General features: G+C 33.9%; 1 protein-coding gene and 1 long non-coding RNA gene across 2 annotated transcripts; both read right to left on the bottom strand.

Moving 5' to 3' along the window:
- Positions 1 to 4,114: 4,114 nt before the first annotated feature.
- LOC120260854 lies at positions 4,115 to 4,736 on the bottom strand. Its single transcript, XR_005536509.1, has 3 exons — positions 4,657 to 4,736; positions 4,486 to 4,560; positions 4,115 to 4,191 (listed from the first exon to the last, which is right to left on the bottom strand). It is a non-coding gene; the product is annotated as an uncharacterized LOC120260854 (long non-coding RNA).
- A 3,217-nt stretch (positions 4,737 to 7,953) lies between these two features.
- LOC120259821 (CDP-diacylglycerol--inositol 3-phosphatidyltransferase 1-like) lies at positions 7,954 to 12,544 on the bottom strand. Its single transcript, XM_039267265.1, has 11 exons — positions 12,369 to 12,544; positions 11,975 to 12,061; positions 11,540 to 11,624; positions 11,411 to 11,460; positions 10,582 to 10,621; positions 10,397 to 10,441; positions 10,251 to 10,316; positions 9,409 to 9,523; positions 9,280 to 9,336; positions 9,097 to 9,195; positions 7,954 to 8,500 (listed from the first exon to the last, which is right to left on the bottom strand). The coding sequence occupies exons 2-11, from the start codon at positions 12,033 to 12,035 to the stop codon at positions 8,441 to 8,443; spliced, it is 678 nt and encodes a 225-aa protein (XP_039123199.1). The 5' UTR covers positions 12,036 to 12,061; positions 12,369 to 12,544; the 3' UTR covers positions 7,954 to 8,440.
- Between the last annotated feature and the right edge of the window lie 1,188 nt (positions 12,545 to 13,732).

Here is a 13,732-nt window from a genome sequence, read left to right as displayed (position 1 = left end):
AGCAATTCCTCAAAGTCGGGATGATCCAAGCTAACAAAAGATAAGTAGTTCTAAAAAAGAAGAATATAAAGGAGAAAGAATATAGGCTCCACAAACCTCCTTGATTTTAAGCTAGGTGTGTAACCTGAGATAATGTGAGATTAAGAAAGTAAGAAATCACATAGGTAGCAAGTAAAACTCTTAAATATCTAGAAAATTAATCAACTAGCCAGGAGAAAATTACCAAGAAAGACATGATGACTAAAGTTCTTAACACTACTGCACAGAAATAAGGCCTGCACATAAAATAGAAAATGTAAAAACAATTTTCAAAAAATTGAGCACTGAATTTGAAAAATCAAAAGACTGCCATTCGTTTCACACAAGGAATTTCTAACCAGTTGAAGGTTTACCTCTTAAGTTCAACATGAATGGACCATTTTTCACAAATAGTCTAGTCACAGACATGATTTTTCAAGGAGCAGTAGGTAGATAATTCTAGAGGTGCAAACTGGGCCGTGCCGGCCCGAGCCCGGCACGGCCCAGCACGGTTTGGGCCGTGCCTGGCCTGGCACGGTCAGCTACAGTACCGTGCCAGGCCATGCCCTGGTGGCCCGCAGCCCGCCATGGGCCGTGCTGGCCCGAGCTGGCCCGAGCACGGCCCGCCACACGTTACCGTTGCGGGCCGGCCCGGCACGGCCCGCCAATTTTTTTTTTCTTAATTAATTTAAATATTGAAAAATGACTATTGTAGCCCTTTTAACAACTATAAAACGACTAGTTTTAAGGCTATTTTAGACTTTAAAATGTAATTACTTTTTTACCCTTTTTACCAACAATAAACGGCTAGTTCACGAGGGTATTTTGGGAATTAGAAGATTTTAAAAAACCTATAAATACCCTCAAACACTTACATATTTCTCCACACCAAATTACTCATTCTTGTTCTAATCTCTCAATCATTGAAGTCTCCAAGCTCTCTTAGTTCTCAATCTCTTCAAGTTCAAGATTTGAAGTTTGTCAAATTCGGCTCAAGTGTTTCATCAATCCGGCAATTTCCCCACCTTTTCATCAATTCATCAATTCGGAATTTTCAAGAAATCCACGAATTAAATTTACATCATCAAGGTTAAGGTAACCCTAAACCCTTTTTTTTATTTTTTATAATGGCCGGCTCTCCCAATTTTTCCTTTCGATACACCATTTTTTTAATGAAAAACAAGTCCGAAAAATTTTTGATGATTCACAACTCGAGCTCGAGCTCATTCATCGAATCCCCTAATATGGGAGCATCTAGTAACAAGCCTCAAACAAGCACAAGAAAAAGAACTTCGGGTGTATGGCAATTTTATAATATTGTTGAAATTCCAAACAAAGGGACTCGTGCCATTTGTAAAAAATGCAAAAAAGATTTTTCTTGTCAAACTTCGGGTGGAACGGGTCATTTGAAAAGGCATGCCGACAAACATACTACTAATCAAAATGATCCTTCCCAAACACAAATTAGTTTTTGCAAATTCAAGTATTGGAACTTTTTGTTTTTTTCCAATGAAAATGCAAGAAAATGGATTGCAAAAATTTATTGTTCAAAAATGAACAACCTTTTTTTATCTTGTTGAAAATCTCACATTTATAAAAAAATGCAAGTTAAGGGTTTTAATCCGAATTTTTAAATCCGTTTCAAGGACTACTATGAGAAAGTATTGTCTTATTATTTATGAAGAATATAAAGAAAAAAATTAATTTCGAAATGTCTAAAGGTTTATTTAAAAATTTCTCTTACTTCCGATATTTGGTCTTCTCAAAAATAATTCCGATTATCTTTGTGTTACCGCTCATTATATTGATAATAATTGGACTTTGCAAAAACGTATTTTTGAGTTTTTATTGAGTTAGAATACCAACATACCGCATGTAATATTGCCGGTTACATCATGCGTACTATTAATGAGTACAAAATTGAGAAATTTGTATTTTTCAATCACTCTTGACAATGCTTCGGCAAATAATTGTGCCGTTGATATGTTACAATTGCATTTTAGAGCCTATGTTTTTCCGGAAATTTTTTTCATGTTCGTTGTATATGCCATATATTAAATTTATGTGTTAGAGATGGTTTTAAAAAAATTATTGATTCTCATATTACGTAAAGTTAGAGGAGCTATCTTATATGCAACAAAAAGCTTCTTCACGAAGGCATGAATTCAAAAGATTTTGTAGGCAAATGGGGAAAAAATATAAAAAATTTATTTCCGATGTTCCTCATAGGTGGAATTCAACGTATAATATGTTGAATTGTGCTTATGATTACAAAGATATTCTTACAATGTATTGCCATGAGTTTTTTCCCGACCTTGGAATTACTAATTATGATTGGGAAGTTTGCTATATGATAAAGGAGTTTTTTTGGAAATTTTTTTAATTCCGCAACTAATTTTTTTCCGGTATTTATTATCCTACTACTTTTTATGACTATTTCTCATTTATATTACATTAGTGAAATTTTTTTGCAAAAATATAGATGTGATCCTAATTTTTGCTCCCATTGTTGCTCCTATGGAATTAAAAATTTAAAAAAATATTTTTGCAAAAAAATCAACCCTCTTCCCGCTTTTATCTATGTTTCTTGATCCCCGCTTTTAAAATTGATGGTACTTTTTTTGTATGCTTGATTCTTATGATGAAAAACATGGGACTTGATCATTCAATTTTTCAAAGATGAATATCGCTCTTTGCTTCATGATATGTATAATGAATATAACCATACATATGGAAAAACGACGAGCTTCTACTTTTGCCGGAGATTTTGAAAATTCTTCTTCACTTTCCAAAACTAAATCTCCGGCCGATCTTATAAATATGATTAGAAGAAAATCTACAAGTGCTTCTTCTTCTTCTTCTTCTAGCACTAGTTCTTTGCATGAATTAAATCTTTTTTTAAATAATAATTTTTAATGATTTTTCTTACTACCGAAGAAATTAATAACTTTTAATATTTTTCTCGTGGTGGAAACAACAAGAACATAACTATCCCGTGCTAGCCGCCATGGCACGTGATCTACTAACTCCACCGATGTCTACGATGGCGTCGAGTCTTGTTTTTAGTGCGAGGAAAAAAAGGGTACTCGATGATAAGAGGAGCCGCATGAACCAAGAAACAGTGCAAATGTGCATATGTCTGAAGGATTGGTTAGAAGCAAAAGATAGGTTACAAGAACAACAAATACATGAAGAAGGTGGTGATACCGGAGAGGGCCTTACACCATCCGAGCGTTCAACTTCAACCCGTGTTGATGAAGAAATAGATTAATCAAATGAAGTTTGAAGTTTGTAATTTTTCTAAATTGTTTTCGAAGTTTGTCATTTTTCTAAATTGTTTTTGAAGTTTGTAATTTTTCTAAGTTGTTTTTCATAGTTTTTTAAATAAATGACAATTTTTTTCCTATATCTATTTGTAATTTATTTTTTTAATTTATCTCTATTTTTTTCAATGTAATTTTTATTTTTCTAATATTATGTTAAATTTTTAAAAAAATTGTCTTTTTTTGTATTCATGTAAATTTAAATTTTTTTGCATATTTTTTTAATTATTTTTTTCTATAGTCTTTTATGTGTTGTACATTTTTTTACAATCAAGAAACTCATATTTTTATGATATTTAGATTTTTTTCTTAAAAAAATTTCTTTTAATTTTTTTAGTATTTTTTTAAAAGTATTTTTATATAATTTTTTTACAATTTTTTTACAATATTTTTTTAAAGAATTTATAATTTAAAATAAAAAAAGGTGGGCCCGGCCCGGCCCGGCCCAGCCCAGTTGGCTTTAGGGCCGTGCCACATGGGCTGGGCTAACCCCTGTACGGTGGGCCGTGCTTGGCACGATCGATTGCTAAGCTGGGCCGGGCCTGAGCACGATGCAGTGCTCGGGCCGCACCGTGCTGGGCCGGCCCATCTTGCAACTCTAGATAATTCTATGTGAGAGTGTGAGGCAATAAATTGTGTATTAAATAAATAACATAAAAGTAAGCATATGATGAATCAGAAAGCAACCATGTGAAAGGGCTTCTCATATAGTAATTCAAGGCTTCATGTGATACACAAAGAAGCACAGTTTTGCAACATGAACTTTGAGAAGCATTCCCTCCAAAACCATATTCCAAACACAAGCACCAAAGGAAGGAAGAGCAATAACGATGCCATTTTCCTTGATTGTCTGAAAAATGACACCTTTTTAGTCATTCTTCAATAAATGTCATATGCATTACAAGCAGCGGATTATACTAAAATTTGAGAAATAGAAATCATGTTCTGACCACAACAAGAAATAGCCGGAGACGCTATTTTCAAGGAAGAGAACCACAGTAAAATGATTTCCAATACTTCATTTACTCAAAATATTTATCCAATTCACAATTTTACAGTAATAACAAGAACAATTACAAGAAAAAAAAAAACACAATCACACAAATTGGAACAATAAATGAAGCAAAAAGAAGTAGCAGTATACCTCATTTCTGGCTGAAATTTTCTCCGAATAAGCAAAAACCGCAGGACGTGCTGACCTCACTAAATTGCCAATAATCTACACAAATAAGCCGAAAAACAAATCAAACTACCAAAAAAAAAGGCCAAAAATTCAAATTAAAAAAAAAAAAAAACAAAGAAATTCTTCAATTACTGAAGTAGGGAAGCCTCTACTGCCGATCTTTCGCCTGACGATTCCCAACATCACCATGAAGATCCCCACCGGAACTCGAGATTGATCTTCAAACGAACGAACAATGAGAATTTTTTTTTTTTTTTGAATAAAGTGGATAAACCACGAATTTATTAATGAAGAAAGAAACTAAGAAAATAAAGTACAAGTGAGAAAATAACAAGCAGAACAAAAAGAGAAGAAAGTAAACAGTTATCCTCACCCGGAGATGAGGAAAAATAAGGAGCATAGAAAAAAAGAAAAGGAAAAAAGCGTGGAAATCAAGTCGGGCAAGTCGACCATCGGAGAGCAGAGGCCGACTTAGAGGCAATGATAGCGAATTACTCTCGAGTCGAGTTGGGACGCCATATCGTCGGTGAAATCGAGCGGATCTGGAGCGCAAAAAGTTTAAAGAGCGCTTTATCTTTTGAACACCTTCAGAGGCTTCTTGTTGATGAGATTCAGAATCTGCAGAAATCCAAGAAAGAATCATATAAACAGTTTTAAGAATTATAGCAGAAGAAGGTGCACATTTTTGGTTAAAAATACGATTGTTGCGTTCTAGCCAAATGTTCTAGAAGATAGCTCTGGAATAGAGATCCCATAAATTCCTGTGAATAGAGTTTATGGAAGGAATCCAGTAGGTCCAGATATTTGAAACTGAAGAAGGTAAAGTTTCAGATCTAAGTGAACATTTGAAGAAGGACCAAATGCGAACAGAAATGTCGCAGTTTAATAAAAGATGATCCACTGATTCTGAGTTATTATGACATAGAATACATGTGTCAGTGGCAAAAGGATTACAGCCTTTTTTAAAAAGATTCTCAAGTGTTAAAATTTTATCCTCCCAGGCAAGCCAACAGAAAAGAGTGATTTTGCTGGGGGATTTAATTTTCCAGAAGTTGGAATAAAGCTGGGAACGAATTCCTCCATCGATTAAGAAGTTATAAAAGGATTTTACAGTGAAGGAACCATTTTTTTCTAAAGACCAGGAGTAGGAGTCTTCATGATCATTAAAACAAACCGATAAATGATTAGTAAAGCTAGCAACAACATGTGCAGTGACAGATCTAAATGGATTACCCTGAGAATTAAGAGCGTGAAAAAATTGTTTTAAAGTAATCCAAGGATCATGACAGTCCAGGAAGAGAGATTCCCAAAGATTTTTGGGAGATTGGCCATCCAACCATCTGTCATGCCAAAATAACGTATTTTCTCCATTAATAATGATTTTGGTTAAGCAGGAGCGAAATGAATGAAGTATGGGATTGATTCCTGCCCAAAAAAAAGACTTATTTCTTGGTGGATGTGAATATAAGAAGTTTGGAGAGTCTCTGTTAAAATAATTAGCTTTAATTATCGTAGACCAACAAGAATCAGAAATAGTAATAAATTTCCACCACCATTTTCCAAGCAAAGCTTTATTGAACTCTTGAAGATCAAGGAAGCCCCAACCACCCATGCTTCGGGGGCGACAGATTCTTTTCCAAGCAATTAAACTTAATCCTTTAGATCCCAGACCAGGACCTTTCCAAAGAAAATCTCTCCTGATTTTGTCAATTTCATGAATAACCCAGATAGGAAGTTTGAAGATAGACATCCAATAGACTGGAATAGAGGACAACACAGAGTTGATAAGAGTTAAGCGACCCCCCAAAGAAAGATAAATTGCTTTCCAGGATGTGAGTCTAGCACGAACAGATTCAATCAACTTAGTCCAATCTATTCTTCTGAGACGTCTACCAGAAAGGGGAACCCCCAGGTATGTAATTGGGAGACAATCTCTGTTACAATTAAGTAATCTAGCAGAGGGGGTGGCCGGTTGGTAACCAAAATTGGTGGAAGTTTCCACTTCTTTTATTTTTAAGTTTTTAAAAGTTTTAATTTTGTTTTCCAAATTTATTTTATATACTACTTCTACAGGACTGCGGCGGCTAGGAGCTATCTGGAATGTTCCCTCCTTTTCTAATTTACACTAGGGTCCAAAGAAATATTTTATAATCTAGGGAAAAAAAAGCACCTCAAGCAAATAAATCCTCACACATTATAAAAAATCGGGTTTAATGATCACATATTATGTTTTTTTTTTTACAAAGTAAACAATGTAAATAGCAGTGTGTACCACGGAAATTTAAACACCTGATTTGTGTGCATTCATCTAATTACATGAAGATTAGACTATAATTATGCTCTCACTGTTAAGAACTTTTTGACACTACATTGTCAATGATCAATAGGGGTGGACATGGGCCGGGCGACCCATGGGCTGACCGAACCCTAAAAAATACTGAGACTGGGTTTTAGAAAGTTAGCCCAAAAGCGGGTTGGACTCAAATGTTTTAGCTGAGTTGATTTGGGCTGGGTTTGGAGTCGGATGAATTTTGACCCGACCCGACCCTGACCCGACCGAATAAATAAATAATATATATATATATATATATCATATATTATTTATAATATATATAATTATATATATAATATTTGTTGATAATATTACTACTTATTTATATAAATTTATTTGAACCATTTATAATACTTGTATTGTATTTTTTTAAATGTTTGAAAAAATTTTAGGGGTTGTAGTTGTAGTTTTATTTAGTTATTTTCAATTATTTCATAAAAAAATTATTTATTTTTAGGGTCGGGTTGACATTTGGGCGCAGACTAATGATAATCAGATGGGTCGGGGTTTGGATCAAAAACAATTTAGTCGACATGTGCCCATACGTAAAGTGAATATATAGGGTTATATTTTTGAGTCTAGCATGGGACTGGAGCACCTGGCCCATGTCCACCCCTAATGATCAAAAAATAATATATTTTCTAAAATAAAAATTACTTAAAAGATAAGTAATTTTCCTCGGAGCTGCTAACATCAATAGTAATTTTTTATTGTTTGCCCATTAAAATTGCCATCTTAACTATTAATTTTGAAATTTTATTTTTAAAAGTATGTTTGTCAATATTTTTCTTTTATCAAGAAATAAAGTTATTTTTATCCATATATTATTATTATTATTATTATTATTATTATTATTATTATTATTGCTGCTGTTGTTGTTGTTTTTTTGCCCATTTGGATATTTTGTATTTTGGGCCAGAAGTGGGCATTAGCTTATATTTATTTTAGAAATTATAAATATTCAGAAATAAAAATAAATTTAAAAATTTAAAAACAAAAGTAAACAATAACCATATTAAACATTTTGAGTGAAAATAAACAGTGGGAAATGTACAATCAAAATGATTTTCACACTATTATCATATAGTCACACCTAATAATCCTAACTTCACATATTCAACATTAGGTTTGTTTGTTTGTTTGTTTTTTTGGCGTAGAATTACAAACCAAAATGCCATGAAAATATGTTCACATTGAAAGAAGCTAAATGCATCAAGATCAAAGAGCATGCTATACAACAACTGTCTTCTTGTGCAGGAGACAATGGCAACTCATGCAGATGAATGGTTTTCAAGGTCTCAATGAGCAACTAATGAAAAGAGGAAATGCAGAAATCCAAGCCAAAAACTAGCTAAGAAACAATAAACAAACACTATGAATTACAAGAAGTTCTGAATTTTTGCTTCAACCATCTAGCACCCATCCATTGATTCCCACTGGTCATTGGTATGCAATGGCATCAGCCAAACAAGAATTGGTTTTTGGGATAACCCACAAACTACTGAATGGTTTTGAAGGCAGTGATATGAGCGCAAGCACGTGAGATTGACAACAGCAGCAAAAGGAGGCAATTTTTCTGCAGGCTCATGGTCTCTCCTTTTTTCTCATATCATACACAACACAGACATCAGCAGCTGTCTTCATCTGCAAGGGGTAAAACAGGCATAATAACAGATGAGTCAAACAGTAAATCAAGAAAAGAGCCCAATGTTTAAGCAAATATTGCAGGGGACATTGCCTACAGTGAAGACAGTGGGGATAGAGTTTGATATATAATAAGCAAAGAAGAGGAAATTCTATAAGGAATCGATGTTGACAGCGTTTCAGTAATATACACTAATGAGGTTTGAATTTAAACTTCAAAAGGTTATGGTTTTTGACTCTTAGCCATTGCAGGTGCTTGAGATGAATAGTAATTGTGCAAATTCTAAATCATCTACATCATTATAAAGAAAATGCCTTTTGCTGCATAATCTGCAAGCATTGCATAAAGAGATGGAGAAGAAAAAACTTATCAGTCTTCTCTGCATACTTATCCATCAGACAATAACCGATGATGTTATTTACAATGATATACAAGAAATGGAAGAAGACAAAATTATATGGTATAAACTGGTGGGGTGAACAGACTTCTTAAAGCACTTGAAAAGCAAGCTTGCAGCTGATAAATAAGTAAGAAAATTCTGTACAAAACTGGTGATAAAAGATGAGTGAAACTCACAAAATCTTGAAGAATTTACCTGTATGACATTCACCACTTGCTTTATAGCACATCCAAATAGAGCTAAAGCAAACGGCAATGAAAGAAGTAAACTATGCTTCAGAGCATTCACAGAAACCTGCCAAGTGCCAACAGAAAATTAAAACAGATGAACAAGGGATGTTATATTGAACAGTACAGGAAAAGAAAAAAGAACGCTTACTGTGATGATACTTTTAGAATGACTATCGGCAAGAAGAAAGAGGGCAATGTAAAGAACCTGTGGCACAGAAAAATTTAGCTTGAAGATTCCCAAAAGGGAAAATTAAAACATGAAATTGGGAAGACTAACCTCACATGCCACGCAACAAAAGGCCATGAATAGGCGGTGTCCATAATAAGCTCTCAAAAGCCAATTGCCTGTGTCTTTAACATCTTTGTGACTGGACTTGCCTGATAGAAAAGTGCTGAAAGAACAAAACACCAAAAAAATATAATAAATAAATGATAAGAAATTACAATAGAGATAAAAAAACCAAAGTTAGGAGGTTTTGCATGGGAAGAAAAAAAGCGATCATGTATGATCAACAAAAGAAAATAGGTATGGGCCCTTTTAAACAAAGCATCAAGGCACCATCTGCATTAATGGCATGTTCCTATAATCCACTACAAAAGGCAAGAAATGCTTTCCCATGGATGATGTTACACAGGCTTGAAGTAAAGAGAAGAAAAATGTATAAAACCAAGAGGTTTTTCTTGTATCATGGCCCTTCAAGTTCTCACTCGTAAATATAAAATTTGAGTTTGGGAGACCAATTAAGTCTAATGTGAAAATTCACAAAAAATATTATGCCTTTGAGTTCAAGCTCCACAAAAATAACCTTAAGATAAACTCTTCACCCAAACTACAGACCCTCAACGAGGCAACTTATTTTGAAAAATATCTAGAACTTCCCATATATACACCAAAGTATAAGCATGCCAAATACCATATGGCCTCAATATAGAACTACACCAAATACTGTGCAACATATGACCTCAATATAGAACCACCAAATACTGTGCAACATCCACTTTAGGCCTGACATTTACACCTCATCTCCATACACTAGGATTTCTATAACAGGAATGCATGGTCTAATACCAAAAGGTAATGCATGTACTTCGAAGATGCAGCAATAAAGTAAACAATACCTGTACATTTGCAACCAATGGCTGGCAATATCTAACCCTAGCAATGCCAAAAATACCAAGCCTGGCCTGCAAAGAGTACAAAGATCATTGTCTTGGATGCTGAAACAACTGAACATTTCAATACAACAAATTAGCAGCATACTAACCTGTATATCTGAGAAAGGGCTGCCAATAAACAAGCAGTACTGACTCTGTTAAAAAAAATATTCACAAATAATTTAAATTGCACCATGTGCTAACAATCATTTGATCCACGTGAAATCACAAGTATAATTGCTCTATTGACTATTCAACAAAAGCATACGACAGTCATTATTTTGAAGAAACAAACCTGTCTGTAACCATGTCCAGGACAGCTCCAAAGGTTGACACTGAATTAGAAGGACCAAACAAATCAATCAAATGAACCAATTGAATTCATCGTTCTTTGGATATTTGTTTCATACTATCTTTCATTTAAAACAACATTATGACATAGGTTGAAGTACAAAAAATAAAACTAGCTTGAAGGCGAACTTCATAAATTATAATAAGCATGAAAGCAAGAGACGTTGAAGCATCAAAGCTACCACAAGTATAGGGTAACCTATGCCTGTCAAATTAAATAATGGAAAAGATTGTTGTGTAAGACAAAAGTAAAAAAAGGGATTTCCACAAAAAAGAAAACCTCAACAATTATCTCTTTACAGAAATAAAGCAAAACATGGTACAATCAATTGGTCAGGACCATATATGACATCTTGAGGTTCTAAAGAAAAGATTATGCCATGGCAAAAAGGTGCCTAACATAACAAAGGCATCAGCAAACACCTATAAAGGATTCATTACTTCTTACAGAATATCAAACAGCAAAACATATGCACCATGTGACCACAAAGGATTATAATGCCATGCTAATAAATTAAATTTAACAAAAAAGTAACAACCAGCTGTAATGTTCACAAAATGTCGAAGTCACAAACCAGCAGACATTTCTTCCATTAAAAAAGTGACATATATAGTGACATGCTACTTTCTACAAACAGTTTGACAAGGAAACGTAAAATTAAATGTTAACATTATATACACTAAATCATAAAAAATAACTTGAAAATATTGATTGTATATGAGTTATCTCACTTGGAATTTGAGTATGTGGAAGGCATAAAAATGACGTATACCTTGATTAAATTTGCGTGCAAACCACCCATCCAGTCCATCACAGACAAAGCTAGCATTTTAAAGGATACAAATCAATAAATAACATCCAGGATCAACCAACAGATTGAAAAGAACAAAAGTTAGCATACCTGACAAAGTAAAGAGTCGCAAAGAGTGGTTTATTGGAAGAAGAAAGAGCAAATGCGACAATGTTCATGATTACCCTTATGTAACCTGCAACCAGTAAAAATTAAAACAACAAAATGAAGTCTAAACTAATTATGACCAATAAATCAAGTTGCAAAGACAAATAATGCATCTCAAAAGATGAGAATATACGTGAACAAGTAGGACTAAACATTTAAATACAATTGTGAAGTTCATATAACAAAATTGCCAAATCCATACAATGACATCCACACAGTTCCATATATTCCATTTTGACCTATTTTTTTTTTATTTTATAATTAATCCTATGGACAAAAAATGATAGTTTGCTGCAAAACTTTCTATAAAAGCAAAAAAGAAGACTTGATCATTAAAATAACAGAAAATAACAGAACGAACAACATCATTAAACTTACCAATGATATTAGGGATGTAAAGATACACAGAAACTTGTTTATGAGCAGAACTGCGAGCCATTTCTTACTCCCTTTCGAGCAAAAAATCTAACAAAGGAAAGAAGAAACACAAAATCACTCATTCAGTTCACTGAGAAAACTTCAAAAAACATATCAATAGAAACCTTCAACAAAAAAGCAAATGCGAGTAGTGCTTTCAATCACATCTACCAATCAACATGCATATATTTATACAATTCCGTGAAGTCGACCAAGTTCAAAGCCAAGGAAAGAACAACCAATCATATTCAAATTCCTAAAAATCAATCCTAAACCCCGAAACCCTAATCAATTTAGAGGGCTCTCAAACAGATGCAAGCGAGTCAATAGAGGAGAAGATGGAGCGATGACAGACCTCAGAAACCCTGGATGAGTAGCAGAAGGGGGGAGAGCTCTGAAGAAGCCAATCCTTGAATTTTCGATCTCGCAGTCGCCGGCGAGATGAGAAACAAAGGACGGAGGCGAGATCGGAAGGGGGAAGGAGGAGACAAGCGAGTCGAGGAATGCTCACCTAGTTATCGAGTTGTTCGTTCCTTTTTTTTTTTTTTTATTTGGGGTTTTACACGCCAACCCCTGAAAAATAGTAAAACCACTTACAACAGTTTTTGAAACATTATTGTCGTTTTAACTTGGATTAAAATGACTTGTTTCTTTTTCTTATTTAAGTAATTTTTTTAATGCTTATTATTAAATGTTAGATATATGATTAATTTGAATAAATAAATTATTATTTATTTTCTGAAAATAAAAAATATTAATTTATTTAATTAAAAATATATTCTAAAATATAAAATATTATCAAATTTTATACAAATATCCAATAAAATTTATTGAGAACCCTAGCTTTAGTGAAGACTTCTCTACCGCTTCTTCCTTTTCAAAGCCCTAGGACAAGACAATCTCTATTGGTTAGTCCTGTAATTTTTTTGTATTTCTTTTTACGAATTTATATGGGAAGCATGCCTCGTGGATCATTAAGTTCTGGTAATCATATTTTTCAAAATAGAAAAGCATGAGTTAAATACCTACTTTTGCCTAGTATATAAGCATCTTTCTTAATTTATTTTTATATAAACCATGTGAAAATTAAAACATGTAATTATTGCGTAATTATTAAAGGGTAAAATTGAGAATAATCATAAGTTTGCATGGAAAACTTATTCATACCAAACAAGAGAATTCATTTTGCATGTATATCAATTACAATATTCAAGGTGTATATCAAATATTGTATTGTTACCTTACAGGGAAAGTAAATACATGGAAAATCTTTGTAAGAAAACATTTTACAGGAAAAGTGTTTCCCTGCAAAGCACCAAACGGGCCCCAAGGGTCACAGAATGACCGCAACCTTAATTCATAGGAAGTCAAGGAACAATGAAGAAGGAACCCACTACATATCTAGTCCAAAAGTTTAGACTTTAGATTTTAGGATATTGGATGGCCACCCCCGGTCCACTGCCACGTGGACCAATCAGCGTCCGGTATTCAAATAAAAGTTGGCGCCAAACGTGGAGAACCCGCAGTGGAGTGGTGCATGTGGGTCCCGCCCGTCCCTGCAGTCGTCCTTCTGTCTAACAGCTATCTCACACCCAGATCCACATTACTCGAAGTCCTTATTGCATTTATGTCCATGTCACGAAATCCCAAGCCTTTGTGTATTTCTCCCGGATCAGTGAGTAGTAATGATGCCTAACACAAATAAGAAAAAACAATCGA

Source organism: Dioscorea cayenensis, chromosome 5 (genome assembly GCF_009730915.1).
Source record: "Dioscorea cayenensis subsp. rotundata cultivar TDr96_F1 chromosome 5, TDr96_F1_v2_PseudoChromosome.rev07_lg8_w22 25.fasta, whole genome shotgun sequence".
Lineage (NCBI taxonomy): Eukaryota > Viridiplantae > Streptophyta > Magnoliopsida > Dioscoreales > Dioscoreaceae > Dioscorea > Dioscorea cayenensis.
The sequence above is the reverse complement of the archived record's forward strand: the minus strand, read 5'-3'. Positions and strand labels throughout refer to the sequence as shown.